We start from the raw sequence: 24,852 nt of genomic DNA on the forward strand, positions 1-24,852 counted from the left end.
AAATTTATTTTTAAAAAAAGAGAGCCATGCCCCAACTGATAAATGATCCAAAAGTATTTGTGGCTAAAGAGCAATAAATTCATGCATGTCCTTTGATCTAAAAACACTACTGCTAGGCATGAATACCAAAAGAGATTTCCTCCCCCCCCCCCCCCAAAAAAAAAATGACCCATATGCACAAAAAATATTCATGGCAGCTCTTTTCTCAGGGGAAAAAAATGGAAGTTGAAGGAATGCCCATCAATTAGGGAATGATTCAAAAAAATTATGGTATGTGTTTGTGATGGAATATTAATATTCTATGGAAAATGACAAATATGATACTATTAGAAAAAAACACCTGGAAAGTCTTTTATGAACTCAAAGTGAAATGTACTATATTTTAAATCATAGCAATGTTCTGGGATAACCAGCAGTAATGACTTTGCTACTCTCAGTAATATTATCACTTGTGGCCACTCTGAAGGACTTATAATGATAAATCATATCCATATCCAAAGAAGGAACTGATTATGTCTGAATACAGATTGAAGCAATCCCTCTTTCTCTCTCTATCTCTTGTTTTTAAACTTAATTTTTCTTGAGGGTTTTTATTTTTCTTTGGGTAGGAGATTTTTCTTTCACAACTTGACTTTTATAGAAATGTTTTGCATAACTTCACATGTAATTTCTTAATTATCGATGGGGATAAGGGAAAAAACCTAGAACTCAGAAATTTTATAAATAAATGTAAAAAATGTTTTTTTGAATGTAACTAAGGGAAAATATTAAATAAATAAATAAAGTGGCTTTAATCTGTATTCAGACACTATCAATTCTTTCTTAGAATTTTTCACCAGTGGTCCTCAGGAATCGTTTTAGATCATTGTACTACTGAGAATAGCTAAATCATTCACAGTTTATTGTCATACAATATTGTTGTTACCATGTACAATGTTCTGGTTCTGTTCATTTCATTTTGTATCTGTTCATATAAGTCTTCCCGGGTTTTTCTTAAAACATCCTGCTTATCATTTCTTAAAACATAACTCATATACTACAATTTATATGAGCATTCCCCAATTAGGCATTCCCTTAATTTTTAATTCTTTTGCCATCTCAAAAATTTGTCATAAACATTTTTATTCATATAGGTTCTTTTTTTTTATTTCTTTGGGGCACAGACCTAGTAGTGATATTGCTGGGACAAAGTAAAGTCGTGTAGAAAATATTCTTTTAACGATGATCCCTAATTTTGATCACAGCTGTAACAATTGTTGAGAAAATGGTAGAAAAATAATAGACTCCAAGGAATCAGTATAAAGTTTTGTAATAATAGATCTTTGTGAAGCTAATAAAAAGAACAATAAAATGAATTATTCTGAATATAGAATGTATCTCTATTTGGAGACATTCTAAAGGAAGCATCGTACTCTGATTTCTGAATACCCCATATTATAAATTAATGATGAAAACTGATCTTTGCAAGAGAATATGGTGTTTAGATGTAGTTCTGGTGTACCACTTTTAATAAGCTTGTAATACTTCTTAAGTAATGGATTGTATTTGATGCTAAACATCTTTCAAAAGAAAAGAGTTTGAAGTTTAATAATTTTACATGAACATTTACTTATTTTACTTTCCATGAATGTATCCCATTATTTCCCCATTGTTCAATTGTTCATTGTTCAAATAAGGGAATGTCAAATGATCTACTTTTAGTATCTGGGTTTGTAGTATTACTTGACCATCTGAAAATAATCAAAGAACTTCAGATATTATAAAATAATAGATCCAGAGCTGAAAGAGACACCAGAAGTTATCTGTTCAAACCCCTTAGTTTGGCATATAAAAAAAACTGAGACCAAGTGAGATTAAGCTATTTGTGCAATGTCACACAAGTAATAATAGCCAGAGGCAGGCTTTAAATCTCATCTGTACATGTTTGCACATTGTCTCCCCTAAGTTATTCAGACCAATTGCTTCCTTCATTGTCTTTAAGATATTTTTGTGTTTTTAAAGACCTTTAATTTGATATAGAGTTTTATGAAGTAAGGTATATTTACCAATGTTGGAAAATAGAAAACAGTTATTTAAGACAAACACATGCAACATAACTTTTCAAAAGAAATAATAATTTTAATGAATAAAAATAATCAAACTCCACCATGAAGCAGATACCACTTCTCTCTTAAGTGATAATAAATATGTCTGAGTCCTAGGGGCTAAGGAACTTCCTGAAGATCACACAGTAAGTATCAGAGATGAGACTGAATCAAATATTTCATGATTTCAAGCCCTGCCACCCAAGAGGCTAATTAGCTTCTCCTTTGGTTACATTAACATGCATTTTCAATTATATTCCATTAATATGCTAGCATTAATAGCTGATACATTACTAATTACTAATACATACTACTACCATTAATAGACAATATATAAATAGCAAAGTACTGGAAATATAATGGATGTCTATCAATTGGAATATGGTTAAACAAATTGTGATGCAAAAATGTAATTGAATCCAAGTGCACTGAAATAAGAAATTTTAACAGAATCATGCGAAGACAAACATCAAATGGTAGAAAATGAAGTAGGATAAAACAGAAAAGCATTATAAACTAATATTCAAACAAACAAATCAAAATTACAGCCAATAATTAAAACTAAGCGATATGAAATTGTAATGCCTAAATTTGGCGCCAAAGAAGATTTGCTACGATATACAAATTGGTTGATGGGTTAGTTAGATTTACTGATCTGTTTTTTCTCTTTATTATCTGTGGTGGATCTCTGGGGATGGAGAAATAAAAGGAATAAATTAGGAAATAGTGTATATATAAGAAAACAAAAAATATCAATATTTTTTAAAAGAAACAAACTAATACATGAGAATGTGAAGTCAGGAAAGTTCTCCTTAGTACAGCAATGTGGGACGTGCAACATCATATTAACTTGGTTTTCATAGGGCTATTTCATAAGGTTCCAAGTAGATTTCTCACTGAATGAGTTTTTTTGAAGAAACTTGGATATCTAGACATCACCCAAGTAAAAAAGTATTTCTACCCATTACCATAAATAATGTACTATGATGTGGGAGGAGGCAGGTGATGGTAGAAAAGAAGTGAAAGGAATGTAAGTGATCATCCATTGTTGAATGACTGGATAAAGTGTGGTATATGAATTAGTGCAATTATTATGCAGCAAGAAATATCAAATGCAAAGAAACAAATGTGAAGATTTCAGAAAACTTTGAGAAGATTTGTAAGAACCAACACAGCAACAAAAGTAGAAGCAGAAAAATAAATTACATCATAAATAATCTAAAGAAAAATAAATCTGAAAGTTATCAGGATTCAAAACAATGCAATCATTCATTCACCTTTAATTTTAATTTGATAATTTTATTTCCTCCCCATTACATACATTACTATATATATATATATATATATATATATATATATATATAAACTTTGAGTTTCAGATTCTTTCCTTTCCTTCCTCTCCATCACAACTCCTCCCACCTAGAAGGCACATGTGAAGTTATGCAAAAATTTTCATAAGTCCCATTATACATTTAAAGGACTGTAAGGCAAAGTGTAACTTCTTTCTCTGGGGAAAATTGATTAATTATAAGTGTTGAATGGTGTGTATAATTTTTTTGGCATTTGCGTCATATTGATTTGCTTTGCTCAACTGTATTAGGAAGAATCTTTGTAGAATAGATTCATTATAAGGTGATAAGCATATTTTTAAAAGCATGTATAAAATCTTTTTTAAAAATAAGTGTAATTCAGAACTATTCTCTCATACAGAATTCAGATTGAATCAGCCTTAGAATATCAGCTCCCAATCAATAAGTAGATCGTGTCCTCATTCTTTCTGCTCTATACTGGAGCTCCTTGGGAAAACACAAGACCAAATATAATTTCCTGGATTCAGGTGCTGGTCGATGGATTTCCAGAACTGTATATTTACACTCATTTGGGTGAGGGTAGGGGTGGAGAGAGTAGTTTTATAGTATCTCATCCTTACTGTCAAGGAGACCTCAAATTCCAGAGCATTCCTCTAATCCCAGTTAAGCAGTTTAAAACTGTTTAAAGTTTAAAGCTCAAATTCACATCAGAAGTATATGGGACTGTCCAGAGTGTATTATAGACAGATTTCAGAAGAAGAAAGTTCATAGTTGAAAATAAGGTCAAAATACTTCCTTTTACACCCCGATATTACCATTTATTCTTTCTCTGCCTCAAAGACCATGATGCCTCTAAAAAAACCACCCCAATGGGCCTATTGCATACATGGTGTGACTTTTTCTCAACTTAAATATTGTGACAAAATGCCTTCATGGCTGCGTCCTTTTCACAGTGCTTTAGGGGTCCTCAAACTACGGCCCGCGGGCCAGATGCGGCAGCTGAGGACTATTATCCCCCTCACCCAGGGCTATGAAGTTTCTTTATTTAAAGGCCCACAAAACAAAGTTTTTGTTTTTATTATAGTGCCGCCTTCCAACAGTCTGAGGGACAGTGAACTGGCCCCCTATTTAAAAAGTTTGAGGACCCCTGCCCCGGTTTATACTAATATCTGTGAGGCGTTAGAAGAGCTGTCCTAAACTAAAACGTGCTGTCATTTCTTAGTGCTTGAAATATTGATGTGGACTCTCTTGTAAAGAATGAACCAGAAATGTTTTGAAATACTTAGAGGAATTCAAGATGTGGCAACTGATGTGAAACACACTTTCCCTGCTTTATATTCGGCATGCTGAGATTATGATGAGCCGCGTGGTGGCGCCGCAAGCTAAGAAGACACCTAAAAGATGGGCGGATACCCACAAAATAGCTCTAAATAAGTCAAGGAGATAAGAAGCTTTCTTAGCTGGAACTAGAGGAAGGATCCGAGGTGCTCACATTTCTGAGATACCGGACAGACGGACAGTAGCAGCCCCGGATTACCGTTTGCAATCGATCTGGGCTACACAGATTGAGAAGAGGGACTCAAAGGAACTATGGAGCAGGAAGGGGCGACGATTCCGCAACAAAGGCAAGTTCTCTTTCTCCTTGTTCTTCTGGGTGTGTCTGGGACTGCCTCCAAGCCGCAGCAGTTTTCTGTAGTGGAGGAGATGGAGAGGGGCACCTTTGTGGCCAATGTAGCAAAGGTTCTTGGCCTGGAAGTGGGGGAACTGTCAGATCGCGGGACCAGAGTCGTTTTCAAAGGGAACAAAGAGTATTTGCAGCTGAACCGTAGAACTGGGGATCTGCTCTTGAGAGAGACACTGGATCGGGAGGAGCTGTGCGGCCCCTCTGATCCCTGTGTGCTCCCTTTTAAGATCTTGTTGGAAAACCCCTTTCAGATTGTTCCGGCTGAATTAAGTGTGCTGGACATTAATGATCATTCGCCAGTGTTCCTAAAATCTGAGATGCTCCTAAAAATCCCAGAGAGCGCCTTGCCTGGGACTGTGTTTTTGCTAGAAAATGGGAAGGATTTAGATGTAGGAAGCAACAGTATACAGAACTACACAATCAGTCCCAACTCCCTTTTCCATATTCAAATTCGAGATAACAGTGAGGGCAAGCGATACCCAGAGCTTGTACTGGATGAAACGCTGGATCGGGAGAAGCAGTCTGAGGTCATTTTAACTCTCACTGCAGTGGATGGGGGAGTCCCACCAAGGTCTGGAACTGCCCAAGTCCGAATTCTCATAGTGGATATCAATGATAACGCCCCAGTGTTTGCTCAGCTGCGTTATGAGGTTCAGATCCCTGAGAATAGTCCCATTGGATCCAAAGTTGTCACAGTTTCTGCCACAGATTTAGATGCAGGGAATAATGGAGAAATATCTTACGCTTTTTTGCATGCCTCTGAAAGCATTCACAAAACATTTCATCTTAAAGAGGAATTAGGAGAACTTTATTTAAAGGAAAAAGTGGATTTTGAGTCGACTCAGTTTTACACTATAAATATCCAGGCCACAGATGGTGGAGGCCTTTCCGCAGAATGTACTGTTATTGTTCAGGTGATAGATCTGAACGACAATCCTCCAGAGCTGACTATATCTTCACTTACCAGCCCCATCCCAGAGAATTCTCCTGAGACAGTGGTAGCTGTCTTCAGTGTTTCAGATCTGGATTCTGGGGAAAATGGAAAGATGGTTTGTTCCATCCAAGATGATCTTCCCTTTTCCCTGAAACCTTCCATTGAAAACTACTACATGTTGGTAACAGAAGGAGCACTGGACAGAGAGTACAAAGCTGAGTACAATATCACTATTACAGTGATGGACTTGGGATTCCCGAAGCTTAAATCTGAATATAATCTCACAGTTTTCATCTCCGATGTCAATGATAACTCTCCAGTTTTTACTCAGAGAGCCTACACATTGTACCTGCAAGAGAACAACAGTCCTGCCCTCCACATTGGCAGTGTCAGTGCCAGTGACAGGGACTCAGGAATCAATGCCAAAATCACCTATTCTCTGCTGCCTCCAGAAACTGGAGAACTGCCCATCTTCTCCTATATCTCTATCAACTCAGACAATGGCCATCTCTATGCTTTGCGATCCCTGGATTATGAAGCCATCCAAACTTTCCAGTTCACTGTGAGGGCAGCTGATGGTGGTTCTCCATCACTGAGTAGCCAAGTTCTGGTTCAGATTGTGGTACAGGATGAAAATGATAACTCTCCCTTTGTTCTGTACCCCTTGCAAAATGGCACAGCTCCCTGCAATGATCTGGTGCCCAGAACTGCAGAGCCAGGTTATCTGGTGACCAAGGTGGTAGCTGTGGATAGAGACTGGGGGCAGAATTCCTGGCTTTCTTATCAGCTGCTCAAGGCCACAGACCCGGGCCTATTCACTTTGTGGGCCCACAATGGGGAAGTTCACACAGCAAGACCCATCAGTGACAAAGATGCCATTAAGCAGAGGCTTGTGGTGCTGGTGAAGGACAATGGGCAACCACCTCTGTCCACAATGGCCACAATAAATGTATTCTTGGTGGATGGCTTTTCTGAGCCCTACCTGCAGTTACCTGATGCACCTAAGGAGCAGATCCAGACTGACTCCCTAACTACCTACCTAGTCATTTCCCTGACCTCTGTTTCCTTTCTCTTCCTGGCCTCTGTTATTGTGTTTATTGCCATTCGCCTGTGGAAAAGGAAGAAACATACCACTGACATTAGTCGCTTTACTTTAAATGACCTCTTCCCAGGCCACTTAGTGGATGTCAGCAGGACAGGAACTTTGTCCCAGAGTTACCAGTATGAGGTGTGTCTGGCCAGTAGCTCAGGAAGCAATGAATTTAAGTTCCTAAAGCCTGTTATTCCCACCCTTCCAACTTTGGAAGGAAATGAAGACTCAATTGAAAACGGCCTTAAGGAATAGCTTTTGCTAGAATTGGGGTTTGACTCATGCTTCAATGCATAAAGGCCAGATTTTATGACCTCTTTCCCTTCCCCCTTTTATTATTTGTCTTCTTTCCATATTTCCATATGATTACATTTTATCATATGTTTTTATATTTTTTTCCCTTCTACACACAGATTTTCTTTTTTTCCTTGCATTCTTTCTCTATAAATCTTTTTCTTCTTCCTCCCTTTGTTCCCCTTAGGTATTAGAATCTTTTCTTCCTCATTTATAGTTTTAAATTTAACATTTTTTAATCAAATAATTCAGCAAATTTTTTCACATGTTCACATTTAATTGTGACTCCATATTCTTACTCAGAGTTATCCTATCTTGTATCTCCTAGGAAAAAAATATTTTCCACGGTTTCATTCTTATTGTGTCGATGGAAACAGCTAATGTTCTCCTGAAGGACAATCTAGCCATCTTTTCTGATTTTTTATGCCTTTTAAAATGAAAGATGTTCAGAAAGATCTTGTAATCTACTAGCTGTGACCCCCTATAGTTTTTATAATTACCCATATATTTTAAAAAGCAAGCAATCTGATATAAATTAAACATGTGCAACACTTTAAACATATTTGTCAAACTGAGCAAGAAAAATCATGCCAAGAAGGAAAAACCATCAGAAAGAAAAAGCAAAGAAAAAGACAAAAAAAATAAAAGGTGGAAATGTTATGTTTTCATCCACATCCAGTCTCCATAGTTCTTTTTCTGGATGAGGATGACATTTTCCATTAGATTTTGTTTTTAAATGGTGCATAGATGTTACTGAAAATAATCTTATTTGTGGTTCCTGATGTCAACCCCCTAAGCCTGTTTTTGGAAACTAATTAGGACTCCTCAAGAGCACTAAGGTTTGGATGAAAAAATTGCAAAAATACATTTTATGAAGACAACTCTACTGTAAATTCTTGTAAAGAAAGACTATATGCTGGTTTGTGAAACTGTAAAATACTAAGTGCAAACTTCTGACCATCAAATAGTCCAGTGACATTATACATTATTGATTATTTCTAATCTTTACATGTCTTTAATAAAATTTTAAGAAGTGAAGTACTGCCTGCTGTTATGGATTTGTAAAGTTTTTCTTGTGATTTACTTTGTATATATTTGTGCCCCCCTTTTTTTCTTTAATCCCATAGATTTGAATTTTTATATCTTTTCAAAAGTCACAACATCTACTTGTGATCAGGTTCAAATGATATAATATTTGCAAAGATCTTAGCAGAGTGCTTGACATATAATAAGTATTAATTAATAGTTATTTGTTTCCTTCTTCAAGGCTTGAAAATAAGTTTAAATAAATGTCTGTTTTCTTTTCTAGTTATTTAAATAATTTGCATTTTGGGGAACATTTCCAGTTCATGAGTATCACCATCTTGGACAAAGTATATGCTTTAATAATATCTTTGTGAAGCCTTTAAGAGATTTTATTGGTCGACTTTCTGAATATTATTATAAATATCTGACTTGACAGGATCTTTACAACTCTTTTATCTCAGTTTCTGTTCAGCCATTGCTCAATTTTAAAGAAACATCATTTCTATTTTTTGTATGACACTTCCTAATTTTCATACCAAATACCTGGATTTGAAAGTAGAAGACAATTGCATTTATTTGAGGTCAAAATCTATTCTTTAATTGGCCAAAAAATCATTTTTTTATTATTTTGAAAGATAGATTAGAAAGATAAATCATGTCTTATTCTATCATTACTTGGGGTTCAATATTGGGCAAGTACTTCTTTTTCTTTTCATGACTCGATGCACAAATGATTTGTGATTTCTTCATTATGAGGAACAACTCATAATAGATAATTGGTAGGGAGTAGCCTCTGGTACATAGATAAGACAATCAATGGCTCAATAATTATCGCATTGGTAGAAAGTGACCGAGGAGAAATTTTTGACTGGGGATTCTTGACTCAAACTAAACATATTATCGCCTAAGCCATGATACTTCTATTTTCGATAACATTATTGTAGAAATTATTTCGTTGTTAGAAATTATTTTTTTGTCTGAAGTTCTATACTCGTGATCTTATATTATTAAAACCTCAAATAGAGAATGTGAAGGTGGTTCAGGGGAAGTTTTCAATGTCAGAACATTCTCTGCAAATAGAATCATCATATCCATCCTTGGAATTTTATTCTTTTCTTTTTGTTTCTTCTTTTTCTCTCTTCTGGCTGTTTCAGAAGTTGATTTGGTGAATTAGGGATTTTGAAAATCACAGGAATTATTAATCCCCCTGGTAGGAGAGAAGTAAAGTTAAAAGATGCTTCAGAATTTCTCTCTGTCTGTTTCTCTCTGCTGTCTGTCTGTCTCTCTGTGTCTGTCTCTGTCTCTTCCCTCTCCTCCTTCCTTCTCCCTCTCTCTTTCTTTCTCTCTCTCCATATATGTGTATATATATATATACACACACACATATATTAAGTTTTTTATTTCTAAATTTAACAAACATGCAAATAATTTCATAAAAAAGAACAAAGTTTTGTATATGAAACCACAAATCTGTTTACACCTTACTTCAAAATGCACATATTATAAATTTAATATTATTTTCAAAATTGTACTTCTTGTCTATATTTTTTCCTAGTTTCTCCTGTACAGGTTTTAAAGTGATAAAATGATGTTCTTTTTGTTTTCTTCTTTTTTCTTCCTGGGATTCCTATAAGAATCATTCTTTGAAATATTAGGCAAGTTTAATTTGCCAGATTACTGCCTCCCACTTTCTTCACCAATTTGCTTAAATAAAGACTTTAGCATTTTCTATTACTCACATAGTGAATCTTCCAAGAAGTTCTTTTTTTCTCTTCTACGGAAAACACAGTTCTGGGATAAGAACCTGCATTTCCAGAGAGTCAGTTTCCTGGGTGGTATTGCTGTTGTTGTGGTTCAGTCATGCCAGACTTTTCTTGACCACATTTTGGTTTTAGATACTGGAGTAGTTTGATATTTCTTTGTACAGCTCATTTTAACACAGGAGGAAACTGAGGCAAAAAAGGTTAAGTTACTTGACCAGGGTCACACATCTGGGAAGTGTCTGAGATTTGAATGCAGGAAGATAAGTCTTCTTGACTCCAGGCCTGGTGCTCCATCAACTGTACTACCTAGCGACCCTGGGTGATGAATCATAAAACAGAGAGGGTGTTACCCATATTTCTGTTAGTAAAGAACCCATTGGCCACAAAGCCCTTGCACCATTCCATTTGAGATGAAAGAAGACTTTTGATGACCAGAAAGATCCAATAAGGAATGTTTTCGCTTCCCTCCTGTCCTCTCCCCTCTTCTAAGTTCGAAAACGAAGGAAATAGGAAGCATCAGCTGCTTACAATCTGGAATGTCGCTGCTTGTTTCCTCCCCACCCCATCCTATCATTTGCTTTCAAAAGGTTGCTCAGCTAAGCATTGTAGAATTGAGTGTGACTTTATTTTTTAATTTCAAGTCTTTTCTTTTGTAGTAAAATATTTATTATTGCCTTTAAGGTCTGGAAGACCTTATTGACTGAAGCATATATGCTTTTTAAACAATTTTTTTAAAAAAACTCAAATATATATATGCACATATGTGTGTGTTATGGGGTAACGTTGTTATAACATTGATGTTGATCGCCCAGAGGAAAGGAAACCATACACCATTTATACTACAAAATAGAATACGAAGATATCTAATACTTGTTCCCAATGACATTACTTACTTCATTCTGAGAAAAACAATGAAAAGCTGCATGGGGGCGCTACAGAATAAGAACCAGAAAAGTTCCGCTATTAAGTCAATATCCCGAGAGACCAGAATTAGACATTAAGGAAGCAGAGAAGAAGCTTTGCTAGTTGCAGCTGGAGAAAGGGATCAGTTCTCCCAGCCTCTGTCAATTTGGATTCTAGCTGGGCTAAACCCTTGCCAGGAGGAGCTAAAAGGAACAACAGAATGGGAAAGGAGAATGATTCCGCAACAAAGACAAGTTCTCTTTTTCCTTGTTCTGCTGGGTTTGTCTGGAGGCGGCTTCAGAGCTGGAGCAGTTTTCGGTGGTGGAGGAGATGGAGGGAAGCTCTTTTGTGTCCAGTGTGGAAAAGGCCTTTCTTAGTTGGAATTGGAGCTTTGGGGGTTAGTAGAAAAGAACTGAAAGGAAGGTAAATGTTCATACACTGATGATTTATAGAATTAATTGTGATCTAGGAGTTAATCCAATTATTATGCAGCAAAACATAACAACCTTAGGGCTGGAGGTGGGAGAATTGTCAAAGCTCGGGGATAGGCATGTTTTCAAAGGGAATAAAGAGCATTTGCAGCTGCATACTAAAACCGGGGATCTGCTCCTGAGAGAGAAACTGGACCAGGAAGACCTATGCGACTTCGCTATTCTCTTTGTGCTACCTTTCTAGATTTTACAGGAAAGTTCCTTTCACATTGTTCGGGGTGAACTAATAGTGGAAAACATTAACGACCGACCTCCGCTGGAACTATATTTGTACTAGAAAATGCACAGGATTTAGATGTAGAAAGCAACAGTCTCCAGAACTACAAGATCGTAACCAACTCTCATTTTCACAGTCAAATTCGGGACAGTAGCAAGGAGAAGAGATACCCAGAGCTTGTACTGGATAAAGCCCTGGATCGGGAGAAACAGCCTGAAGTTCGATTAACTCTCACTGCTGGGATGGAGGAACTCCACAGAGGTCCGGGACTGTCCAAGTCCGAGTCCTTGTAGTCGATATCAATGACAATGCCCCCATGTTTACTCAGTCCCAGTATGAAACTCAGCTTCCTGAGAACAGTTCAATTGGATCCCGAGTAGTCACAGTTTCAACGACAGATTTCGATGCAGGAAATAATGCCGCTACATCCTATACATTTTTGCATGCTTCTGAAAACATTCGTAAAACTTTTCAACTAACACAAAAATCTGGTGAACTTCAAAAGAAAAAGTACATTTTGAGTTACTTCAGTCTTACACAATCAACATTCAGGCTACAGATGGGAGGGGGGCTTTTAGCAGAAAGTACTGTTGTTGTTCAGGTGATAGATCTGAACGACAATCTAACAGAGTTGGGTATATCTTCACTTACTTCTTCTCAGAGAATTCTCCTGACACAGTGGTAGATGTCTTCAGTGTTTCAGACCTGGAGTCTGGGGAAAACACAATGATGGTTTGCTTCATCAAGTATGGCTTTTTTTTTTTTTTTTTTTTTGCCCTGAAACCTTCCATTGAGAACTTCTACACATTGATAACAGAAGGAACACTGGACAGAGAAAGCAGGGTCGAGTACATCATCACTTAGTGATGGACTTTGAATTTCCAAGGTTCAATTCTGAGTACAATATCATGGTACTTCTCTCTTTTATCAATGATAAGTCTCCAGTTTTTACTCAGAGAGCCTACAAAATGTACCTTCAGAAGAACAACACTACTGTTCTCCTCATTGGCAATATCAGTACCAACTGGCAGGGACTAAGGAATCCATCAATACCAAAGTCACCTACTGTCTGCTGCCTCCAGAGACTGAAGACCTGCCCCTCTTCTCCTAAATTTCCATTAACTCAGACAATGGCCATCTCTATGCTCTGAGATCTCTGGATTATGAAGCCATCCAAGCTTTCCAGTTCACTGTGAGGGCAGCTGATGGTGGTTCTCCATCACTGACCAGTCAGGTTCTGGTTCAGATTGTGGTACAGGATGAGAATGATAATTCTTCCTTCTTTTCTGTACCTCCTGCAAGATAGCACAGCTCCCTGCAATGATCTGGTGCCCAGAACTGCAGAGCCTGGTTACTTGATGACCAAGGTGGTAATTGTGGATAGGGATTGGAGACAGAATTCCTGCTTTCTTATCAGCTGCTCAAGACCACAGATCCAGGCCTCTTTACTTTGTGGACCTACAATGGGAAATTTGCTCAGCAAGATCCATCAGTGACAGAGATGTCATCAAGCAGAAGCTCGTGGTGCTGGTGAAAGACAATGGGTAACCACCTCTGTCCACAATGGCCATAGTAAATGTACCCCTGATGGATGTTTTTCTGATCCCTACTTGCAGTTACCAGATGCACCTAAGGAGCAGGTCCAGAATGATTCTAAAATACATTTGAAATATATAGAAAATTGTAGGAATTCAAACACAAGTGGTAGAAAACAGAATAAGAAAAAAGAATGAAAAAAACCAACATAAACAATTACTTAAAACAAATAGAAACAACAACCAAAAATCAAAACTAAATGATATGAAATTATACTGCCTAACTTTGGTCCCAAAAAGAGATGATTGGGAAAAAATATTCAACTTGCTTGATGCATTAATTAGCATGACATATCTGTTTTTTTCCTTCTTGATTGTCACTTAATAATGCTTGAGAATAGGAAGAAGAAGATATATCCTGGGAAATGAATGTATGTAAAAACAAAAATATCAATCATTTGAAAAAGAAAAAAAACTAATACATGAATGTGAAATGAGGAAAGGAGAGTGTCACAACATTTTAGGATGTGCAATACCAGCCTAACTTCCCATGGAAGAGTCTTAACTTTTTCTTTTGGTTTTCATAGGGGTACTTCACAAACCTCTGAGTAGATTTTTTCACTGAATGAGTTTTCTCAAAGAAACATAGATACTTAGATTCTGGGTAACTAAGTTCATTATAAAATAAGCACTAACCAATTAGAAAGGATTTTCTAGCCATTACTATAGCTACTATAGTGTGATGTGGAAGGAGATGAACTTTGGGGGTTAGTAGAAAAGAACTGAAAGGAAGGTAAGTGTTCATACACTGATGATTGATAGAATAAATTGTGATGTAGGAGTTAATCCAATTATTATGCAGCATGTTGGTGGAGTTGTGAACTAATCCAACCATTCTGGAGAGTAGTTTGGAACTATGCTCAAAAAGTTATCAAACTGTGCATACCCTTTGATCCAGCAGTGTTACTATTGGGCTTATATCCCAAAGAGATTATAAAGAAGGGAAAGGGACCTGTATGTGCACGAATGTTTGTGGCAGCCCTTTTTGTAGTGGCTAGAAACTGGAAACTGAATGGATGCCCATCAGTTGGAAAATGGCTGAATAAATTGTGGTATATGAATATTATGGAATATTATTGTTCTTTAAGAAATGACCAACAGGATGATTTCAAAAAGGCCTGGAGAGACTTACACGAACTGATGTTGAGTGAAATGAGCAGGACCAGGAGATCATTGTATACTTCAACAACAATACTATATGAAGACCAGTTCTGATGGACCTGGCCATCCTCAGCAACGAGATCAACCAAATCATTTCTAATGGAGCAGTGATGAACTGAACCAGCTACACCCAGAGAAAGAACTCTGGGTGATGACTAAAAACCATTACATTGAATTCCCAATCCCTATATTTATGCCCACCTGCATCTTTGATTTCCTTCACAAGCTAATTGTACAATATTTCAGAGTCTGATTCTTTTTGTACAGCAAAATAACGGTTTGGTCATGTATATTTATTGTGTATCTAATTTATATTTTAATATATTTAACATCACTGGTCATCCTGCCATCTGGAGGAGGGGGTGGGGGGTAAGAGGTGAAAAACTGGAACAAGAGGTTTGGCAATTGTTAATGCTGTAAAGTTACCCATGCATATAACCTGTAAATAAAAGGCTATTAAATAAAAAAAAAAACAATTATTATGCAGCAAAACATAACAAATGCAAAGAAACAAATATGAAGAATTCATAGAACATTGGAAAGATTAGTAAGAACCATACAATTACAAAAATAGAAGCAGGAGAATAAATTTATTTTAAGCATAATAATCGAAAGAAAAACAAATCTGAAAGATTTCAGATTCCAATCAATGTTATTATGTATTTAGGGGACAGGAGGTGAATCATATCTTCTCTTTCTCTGTAGGAAATGGATTCATTATAGGTCTTGAAAGGTGCAAGTAATCAGTAGTCATTCCCATTGTATTGATGTGCTTTGTTTAATTGTATTTTGTTATTAAGAAGAGTGTTTGTAGAGAGGTGAGTTATTGTGAAGTGATAAAAATGTTAAAAAAAAAAAATAAAACTATTTCAAATACAGGCCAGCTCAGAACCATTCTTTCATACAGGACTCATAATGAGTCAACTTTAGAATATCGAGTCCCAATCAATAAATAGATCATATACCCATTCTTTCATTCTTCCTAGAGTAAGGAAAATGGATCTCCTTTTTGGAAAAACACAGGTGAGACATAATTTCCTGGATTCAGGTCCCAGGAGTGGATTTCTAAGAATGCATTCATTTGAGGGAAGAGAGAATAGTGGACAGTATTTCATCCCTGCTATCAAGGAGTCCTCAGATTCCAGGGTCGTTTCTGCAGTCCAGTTAAGTAGCTTAAAGCAGTTTAAAACTTTAAACTGTCAAAATCACATCAGAAGTATATGCTCTTAGATTCCATAAGGAGAAGAATATTTATAGCTGAAAATAAATGCTTCTTTTTGCACCCCAACCTCAAGATTTATTCTTCTCCTTCCTCACGGTCTCTAAAAAATCATCCCAGATGGCCCTACTACATGAAGATGTGACTTTTTCTGAACCTAAATATTGTGTCAAAAGGCACAAATGGTTGTATTCTTTTCATAGCTCTTTAATTTACCTATGAGGTGCTGGATAAATCGTCCTAAACCAAGATAATGTCATTTCTTAGTGCTTGCAACATTGATATGGATTCTCTTATGAAAAGCGAACCAGAAATTCTCTGAAATACATGGAGGAATTCAAAATATCGTTTCTAGCGAAAAACACACTTTCTATGTTTTTTGAGATGATGATGAACCGCATGGCGGCGCTGCAGGCTAAAGATTCACAGAAAAGATCGGCGGAAACGCCATTTCCCATAAAGACGGAGCTGAATCCGTTAAGAAGAGAAGCTTTCTTAGTTGGAACTGGAGGAAAGGTCCGGGAGCCTCATATTTTTGAGCAGACAAACGGATAAAAATTGTAGCCTCGGATTATCATTTGCAATCCATCTCGGCTGCACGCATATTGAGAGGAGGGGGTAAGAAATGGAACTTGTTGGAGCGACGAACCCGCGACAAAGGCAAGTTCTCTTTCTCCTTGTTCTACTGGGTGTGTCTAGGGCGGTCTCGGAGCCGAAACGGTTTTCAGTAGTGGAGGAAATAGAGAGGGGCTCCTTTGTGGCCAATGTAGCAAAGACCTTGGGTCTGGAAGTGGGGGAACTGTCGGATCGGAGGAGCAGAATCGTTTTCAAAGGGAACAAAGAGTATTTGCAGCTGAACCGTAGAACCGGGGACCTGCTCTTGACAGAGAAACTGGATCGGGAGGAGCTGTGCGGCCCCGCTGATCCCTGTGTGCTCCCTTTTAAGATCTTGTTGGAAAACCCCTTTCAGATTCTTCCGGCTGAATTAAGTGTACTGGACATTAATGACCATTCACCAGTATTCTTAGAAACTGAGATGCTTCTAAAAATCTCCGAGAGCACCTCCCCCGGGACTGTGTTTCAGCTAGAAAGTGGGAAAGATTTAGACGTGGGTAGCAACAGTATCCAGAACTACACAATCAGTCCCAACTCTCTTTTTCATATTCAAATTCGAGATAGCAGTGAAGGCAAGAGATACCCAGAGCTTGTTCTGGATGAAACATTGGATCGGGAAGAGCAGTCAGAGGTCACTTTAACTCTCACTGCAGTGGATGGGGGAGTCCCACCAAGATCTGGAACTGCCCAAGTGCGAATCCTCGTAGTTGATATCAATGACAACGCCCCGGTGTTTGCTCAACTGCGTTATGAAGTTCAAATCCCTGAAAACAGTTCCATCGGATCCAAGATTGTCACAGTTTCTGCCACAGATTTAGACGCAGGGAATTATGGAGAAATATCTTACGCTTTTTTGCATGCCTCTGAAAATACTCGCAAACTTTTCCACCTTAAAAGGGAATTGGGAGAACTTTACTTAAGGGAGAAAGTGGATTTTGAATCAGCTCAATCTTACACTATAAATATCCAAGCCGTAGACGGGGGTGGTCTTTCAGCAGAATGTACTGTTATTATTCAGGTCATAGATCTGAACGATAATCCTCCAGAAGTCACTATATCTTCATTTACCAGCCCCATCCCAGAGAATTCTCCTGAGACAGTGGTAGCTGTTTTCAGTGTTTCAGATCTGGACTCTGGGGAAAATGGAAAGATTGTTTGCTCCATCCAAGATGACCTTCCTTTTGTCCTGAAACCTTCCATTGAGAACTTCTATACATTGGTAACAGAAGGAGCATTGGACAGAGAGTACAAGGCTGAGTACAACATCACTATTACAGTGATGGACTTGGGCTCCCCGAGGCTCAAATCTGAGTATAATCTCACAGTGCTCATCTCGGATGTCAATGATAACCCTCCCATGTTTTCTGAGAGAACCTATAAAGTGTGTCTTCAGGAGAACAACAGTCCTGCCCTCCACATTGGCAGTGTCAGTGCCAGTGACAGGGACTCAGGAATCAATGCCAAAGTTACCTACTCTCTGCTGCCTCCAGAGCCTGACGACCTGCCCCTCTTCTCCTACATTTCCATCAACTCAGACAATGGCTATCTCTATGCTCTGAGATCTCTGGATTATGAAGCCATCCAAGCTTTCCAGTTCACTGTGAGGGCAGCTGATGGTGGTTCTCCATCACTGAGCAGCCAGGTTCTTGTTCAGATTGTGGTACAGGATGAGAATGATAACTCTCCCTTTGTTCTGTACCCCCTGCAAAATGGCACAGCTCCCTGCAATGATCTGGTGCCCAGAACTGCAGAGCCAGGTTACCTGGTGACCAAGGTGGTAGCTGTGGATAGAGACCGGGGACAGAATTCCTGGCTTTCCTATCAGCTGCTCAAGGCCACAGACCCAGGCCTCTTCACTTTGTGGGCCCACAATGGGGAAATTCGCACAGTAAGATCCATCAGTGACAGAGATGCCATGAAGCAGACTCTTGTGGTGCTGGTGAAGGACAATGGACAACCATCTCTGTCTACAATGGCTACACTAAATGTGCTCTTGGTGGATGGCTTCTCTGAGCCCTATGCAAAACTACCAGGTGCATCTAAGGAGGAAGTTCCCACTGACTCCCTAACAACCTACCTAATAATTTCCCTGACTACTGTCTCATTTCTGTTCCTGTTATCTGTTATAATTTTCATTGTCATTCACCTTTGGAAGAAGAAGAAGAATTCCACTGACATTAAGCACTTCACTTCAAATAACCATTTCCCAGGACACTTAGTGAATATCAGCAGGACAGGAACCCTATCCCATAGTTACCAGTATGAGGTATGTTTGGCCAGTGACTCAGGAGCCAGTGAATTTAAATTCCTAAAGCCTATTATTCCTACCCTTCCTACTTCAGATGGAAATAAGTACTCAGTTGAAAACTCAGCCTGAAGGAATAGCTTTGGCTTCAATTAGGGTTTGACCTGGACTTAAATGCATAGAGATGAGGTTTTGTAGCTTCCTTCTCTTCCCTCTTCCATTATTTGCCTCACTTCCTGTAGCATAAAAGAATAGATTTCCATATGATTACATTTTATCATAATATTTTTATCTTCTCTTTCCACCTCTTCATCCACATTTTCCTCTCTGCTGCATTCTTTCCTCACAAATCTTTCTTCCTTCTTTTCCCCTTAAGTCATAGAATTTTCTCCCAGTTACCCTATTACTTATTTTTGAAATGAATGAACCATCATATTTCCTTTTTAATTTATAACTTAAATTTTAATCTTCCTTAACCAGTGTTTTTTAAGTATCAAACTTTATTGTGGCTCCATACTCTCACTCAGAGTTATCCTCTCCTGTATCACTTAGGAAGGAATGCTTCCAGGAGTTCATTCTTATTATGACAATGAAAATAATTGTGGTTGTCCTGAAGGACAATCTAGGCAGGTGTTCTGGTATTTGTTCCTCATTCCTTTTAAAGTGAGAGATTCTCAGAGAACATTAATGACCTTGTAACCTATTAGCTGTGGCCTCAATAGTTTTTATAATTGCCCACATACTTCAAAAAACTAAAATTTAAGCTATTTGCTTGGATTTTGTTTTTCAATTTTTAGACATCACTGAAAATATTCCTTTTTGTGGTTTCTGATGTCAGTTCCCTTACAAACACTTCATTTTGGAAAATATCAAGAACTCATCAAGAACAGTAATATATTGGTGAAAATAAAGGACTATAATACAGCTCTTTCAAAGTAATGAAGACAAATCTGTTAAATTCTTGTGAAGAAGAACATATTCTGGCTTGGAAATAGTTGTGAAATATTAAATGCAGACTTCTGACCAGTGAATATTCCAATGACACTGCACATTAATGATGATTTCTAATCTTTATTTATTCTTAATATAAATTTCAAAGTCATGGCTTTGTTATGGTTCTGTAAAGTCATCCTTGTGAGCCACTTTGTGTGTGTGTGTGCCACTTCTCCCCTTCAATCCCATAGATTTGAGTTTTTTGCATCCTTTAGTTGGATAAGATATTTTACATCAGGTGTTATTGTGAAGTTCAAATGAGATAATAATTGTAAAGATCTTAGCAGAGTCCCTGGCACATAATAAGTATTAATAAATGGTTGTTCTTTTCCTTCCTTAAGGTCTGATAATTGTTTTCTCATTGGTTATTTAAATCATCTTCCAGTATGGGGAGAATTCCAGTTCATGAGTATTACCATCTTGGAAAAGCGTGTGCTTTTGAATATCTGTTTGAGAGCTTTGAGAGACTTCAATTTTATTGCACAATATTTAATCTGGAAGGGTCTTCACATGCTTTTCAATTCATTTCCTATTCATTGTTCAATTTTGAAAAAATGCCATTTAATGATACACTTCTAATTTTTAAAGAATATATTATCACCTGGATTTGAATGTAGAAGAAAGTTGCATTTATCTGAGGCAAAAATCTACTCTTCAATTTGCAAAAATGTCACTTTTAAATATTTTAAAACTATGTTTCATACAATCATATGGGTCAAGCACTTTTCTTCCTTTCATAATCGGATGCCAAAAAGATTTGTGATTTCTTCAGCTTGAGGAACAGCAATAACTTAATAGACAATTGACAGAGATTGTACAGACATGGTACATAGATATTCAATGGCTCAACAATGGTCACATAAGTAGTAAACTTCAGAGAAGGAATTTTTGATTAAGTATTTTTGAATCCAATGAAATATGTTGTCTCTTAAACTATGTTGCCTCTTTTCTAGGGTAACATTACTGTAGAAATGGTCTAGTTGTATGCAGTTCTATACTCATATCATTAAAACTTAAAATAGAGAATGTGTAGATAATGTAGAGAAAAATTTCAATGTCAGAACATTCTCTGCAGGTAGAATTGGCATATATGACATTTAAATTTTATTTTTTCCTTTTTGTTTCTTCTTTTTACTCTTCTGACTATTTCAGAAGTTGATTTGATGAAATAGGCACTTTGAAAATCAACAGCATACACACACACTCTCTCATATTCTGAAGTTTTTTATTTCTAAAATTAAGAAACATGCAAAATTTTTCATCAAAAAGACAAGAATGTTGCGTATGGAATTACAAATCTCTATTACTTGTACTTTACTCTCAAATGTAATATAAATTTAGTGTTACTTAAAAAATTATACTACTTACCTATGTTTCCTTATGCTCTCTTCTGTGCGAGTTTTAAAATGGTAAAATAATGCTCTTTTTGTTTCATTCTTTTCTTCTCCCCCTAACATTCTTATGAAAGCTATTCTTTAAGACATAAGGCAAGTTCTATTTGCCAGATTATTGCCTGTTTCTCACTTGTTAATCTCAAATAAAAATTTTATCATCTATTGCCCATGTTCCATCTTTGGTGAATCTTCCAAGAAATCTTTTCCCTCCAGAGAAACACAGTTCCCCCAGAGAAACATACTTCTGGACTGAGAACCCTCACTTCTAGAGAATAAATTTCCTGGATGGTATTGTTATTGTTGCTCAGTCATATCTGACTCTTTGTGATCCCATTTGGGATTTTCTTGGCAAGGATACTGGAGCACTTTGATATTTCCTTCTTCAACTCATCTTACAGATGAGGAAACTGAGGCAAAGAGACTTAAGTCCCTTGCCCAGGGTCACACAGTAAGTGTCTGAGGAAATATCTGAGGCCAGATCTGAACTCAGGAAAAGAAAAATCTTCTTGATTCCAGGCCTGGCACATCATCATTTGTGCCACCTTGCTGCCCTGAAAGGTAAATACTGAATCATAAAACAAGGTAAAGTCTAAATTTTGTTAACAAAGAGCTCCTTGGCCACAGAACCCTTGGATCATTCCATTTGGGATGAAATAAGACCTCTGATGAGTAAAAAAGATCAAATAAGGAACGTCTTAGCTTGAGAACTCATAAGTTCTCAAACTTGAAGGAAATAGGAATCATCAGCTGCTTACATACAATCTGGATGCTACTGTTTGCTTCCTCCTTACCCCACCCTATCATTTACTCTCAAAAGCATTGTAGAATTGAGTGTGGCTTCTTTTTGGTGCAAATCACTTCTTTTTTAGGACATATATTTACTATTGCCTTTAAGATTTGGAAGACCACATTCTTGACTGAAGCATTTGCTTTTTAACCAACTTTTTAAAAAGTATTTATGTAAATAAATATATAAATACAAATGTGTATGGTGTGGGGTAATGTTGTGAAAGCTTATAACATTGTTATGGGTAGCCCTGCAGAACATAACTTTAAAAAAAAATTAGAATTCTAAGAATGATATCTGGTACATGTTTCCTGTGAAATTATTTGCTTCATTTGGAGAAAAATAACGAAGAGACGCATGGTGGCGCTGCAGACTAAGTAGAAGCAGAAAAGATCTGTGAATATGCCAGTACCCAACCAGAAAGAGAGGCCAGAATCAGACATTTTGGAAGCAGAAAGGAAGCTTTGTTAGCGGCAACTGGAGAAAGGAATCAGTTCTTCCAGACAGACGGACGAAAGTGACAGCCTCTGACTACCATTTGCGGTCTAGCTGGGCTACACAGATTGACAGAAGGGGCTAAAAGGAACAATAGAGGGGGAAAGGAGGATGATTCCGCAACAAAGGCAAGTTCTTTTTTTCCTTGTTCTGCTGGGTGTGTCTGGGGCGGCTGCCTCAGAGCTGGAGCAGTTTTCGGTGGTGGAGGAGATGGAGAGAGGCTCTTTTGTGGCCAATGTGGCAAAGGCCTTAGGGCTGGGGATGGGAGAATTGTCAAAGCGAGGGGCTAGAGTTGTTTTCAAAGGGAACAAAGAATATTTGCAGCTGCATCCTAAAACCGGGGATCTGCTTCTGAGAGAGAAATTGGACCGGGAAGAGCTATGCGGCCCCGCTGTTCTCTGTGTGCTGCCTTTCCAGATCTTACTGGAAAACCCCTTTCACATTGTTCGGGCTGAACTGATAGTGGAGGACATTAATGACCATTCACCACAGTTCCTAGACGCTGAAATGGTACTGAAAATTCCCGAGAACACCTCCCCTGGAACTGTATTTGTATTAGAAAATGCGCAGGATTTAGATGTAGGTAGCAACAGTCTCCAGAACTACACGATTGGTACCAACTCTCATTTCCACAGTCAAATTCGGGACAGCAAGGGGAAGAGATACCCAGAGCTTGTACTGGATAAAGCCCTGGATCGGGAGGAACAGCCTGAAGTTCGATTAACTCTCACCGCTGTGGATGGAGGAACCCCACAGAGGTCCGGGACTGTCCAAATCCGAATCCTTGTAGTCGATATCAATGACAATGCCCCAGTGTTTACTCAGTCCCAGTATGAAGCTCAGATTCCTGAGAACAGTTCTATTGGATTCCGAGTAGTCACAGTTTCAGCGACAGATTTAGATGCAGGAAATAATGCCGATATATCCTATACATTTTTGCATGCCTCTGAAAACGTTCGTAAAACTTTTCAACTAACACAAAAATCTGGTGAACTTTATTTAAAGGAAAAAGTAGATTTTGAGTTAATTCAGTCTTACACCATCGACATTCAGGCTACAGATGGGGGTGGCCTTTCAGCAGAATGTACTGTTATTGTTCAGGTGATAGATCTAAACGATAATCCTCCAGAAGTCACTATATCTTCACTGACCAGCCCCATCCCAGAGAATTCTCCTGAGACAGTGGTAGCTGTCTTCAGTGTTTCAGATCTGGATTCTGGGGAAAATGGAAAGATGATTTGCTCCATTCAAGATGACCTTCCTTTTGCCCTGAAACCTTCCATTGAGAGCTACTATACATTGGTAACAGAAGGAGCACTGGACAGAGAGTACAAGGCTGAGTACAACATCACAATTACAGTGATGGACTTGGGCTCCCCGAGGCTCAAATCTGAGTATAATATCACAGTGCTTATCTCTGATGTCAATGATAACTCTCCAGTTTTTACTCAGAGAGCCTACACATTGTACCTGCAAGAAAACAACAGCCCTGTTCTCCACATTGGCAGTGTCAGTGCCAGTGACAGGGACTCAGGAGTCAATGCCAAAGTCACCTACTCTCTGCTACCTCCACAGACTGAAGACCTGCCCCTCTTTTCCTACATCTCCATCAACTCAGACAATGGCCATCTCTATGCTCTGAGATCTCTGGATTATGAAACCATCCAAGCTTTCCAGTTCAGTGTGAGGGCAGTTGATGGTGGTTCTCCATCACTGAGCAGCCAGGTTCTGGTTCAGATTGTGGTACAGGATGAGAATGATAATTCTCCCTTTGTTCTGTACCCTCTGCAGAATGGCACAGCTCCCTGCAATGATCTGGTGCCCAGAACTGCAGAGCCAGGTTACCTGGTGACCAAGGTGGTAGCTGTGGATAGAGACTGGGGACAGAATTCCTGGCTTTCCTACCAACTGCTAAAGACCACAGACCCAGGCCTCTTCACTTTGTGGGCCCACAATGGGGAAGTTCACACAGCAAGATCCATCAGTGACAGAGATGCCATCAAGCAGAGGCTTGTGGTGCTGGTGAAGGACAATGGACAACCATCTCTGTCTACAATGGCTACACTAAATGTGCTCCTGGTGGATGGCTTCTCTGAACCCTACCTGCAGCTTCCAGATGCATCTAAGGAGGAGGTGCACACTGATTCCCTAACCACCTACCTAGTCATTTCCCTGGTCTCTGTCTCTTTTCTCTTCCTGGTTTCTGTTATCATATTCATTGCCATTCGCTTGTGGAAGAGGAAGAAGGATTCCATTGACAATAGTCACTTCGTTTCAAGTGGTCCCTTCCCAGATCACTTGGTAGATGTCAGTGGGACAGGGACTTTGTCTCAAAGTTACCAATATGAAGTTTGCTTGACCAGTGGCTCAGGGATTAGTGAATTTAAATTCTTGAAGCCTATTATTCCCACCCTACCACCTGCTGAGCAACGTGGAAAAGACTTGAAAACCCACACTTAAGAAATAGCTTGTATTTCACTTAATATTTTGACCATCCATCCTATCCCATTCTTTATCTGTGTAGCAAAAAAAAAAAAATGCAATTAAGTAGC

The 24,852-nt window shown here is 38.1% G+C and overlaps 3 protein-coding genes and 1 pseudogene across 3 annotated transcripts; all 4 read left to right on the forward strand.

The window, feature by feature from the left end:
• Nucleotides 1–4,513: 4,513 nt before the first annotated feature.
• On the forward strand, nucleotides 4,514–7,461 carry LOC100919816 (protocadherin beta-2-like). Its single transcript, XM_003756658.3, has one exon. The coding sequence runs from the start codon at nucleotides 4,985–4,987 to the stop codon at nucleotides 7,355–7,357; it is 2,373 nt and encodes a 790-aa protein (XP_003756706.1). The 5' UTR covers nucleotides 4,514–4,984; the 3' UTR covers nucleotides 7,358–7,461.
• Nucleotides 7,462–10,456: 2,995 nt separating this feature from the next.
• Nucleotides 10,457–14,284, forward strand: LOC100920080 (annotated as a pseudogene).
• A 1,832-nt stretch (nucleotides 14,285–16,116) lies between these two features.
• On the forward strand, nucleotides 16,117–21,296 carry LOC100914087 (protocadherin beta-2-like). Its single transcript, XM_003756640.3, has one exon. The coding sequence runs from the start codon at nucleotides 16,397–16,399 to the stop codon at nucleotides 18,761–18,763; it is 2,367 nt and encodes a 788-aa protein (XP_003756688.2). The 5' UTR covers nucleotides 16,117–16,396; the 3' UTR covers nucleotides 18,764–21,296.
• Nucleotides 21,297–21,559: 263 nt separating this feature from the next.
• Nucleotides 21,560–24,852, forward strand: LOC116421638 (protocadherin beta-2-like). The gene has a single exon (XM_031953420.1). The coding sequence runs from the start codon at nucleotides 22,412–22,414 to the stop codon at nucleotides 24,758–24,760; it is 2,349 nt and encodes a 782-aa protein (XP_031809280.1). The 5' UTR covers nucleotides 21,560–22,411; the 3' UTR covers nucleotides 24,761–24,852.

The sequence above is a fragment of the Sarcophilus harrisii genome, chromosome 2, assembly GCF_902635505.1.
Source record: "Sarcophilus harrisii chromosome 2, mSarHar1.11, whole genome shotgun sequence".
NCBI lineage: Eukaryota > Metazoa > Chordata > Mammalia > Dasyuromorphia > Dasyuridae > Sarcophilus > Sarcophilus harrisii.

Coding starts and splice junctions, on each gene's coding strand:
- LOC100914087 (XM_003756640.3), top strand. CDS start 16,397: ATGGAACTTGTTGGAGCGACGAACCCGCGACAAAGGCAAGTTCTCTTT.
- LOC100919816 (XM_003756658.3), top strand. CDS start 4,985: ATGGAGCAGGAAGGGGCGACGATTCCGCAACAAAGGCAAGTTCTCTTT.
- LOC116421638 (XM_031953420.1), top strand. CDS start 22,412: ATGATTCCGCAACAAAGGCAAGTTCTTTTTTTCCTTGTTCTGCTGGGT.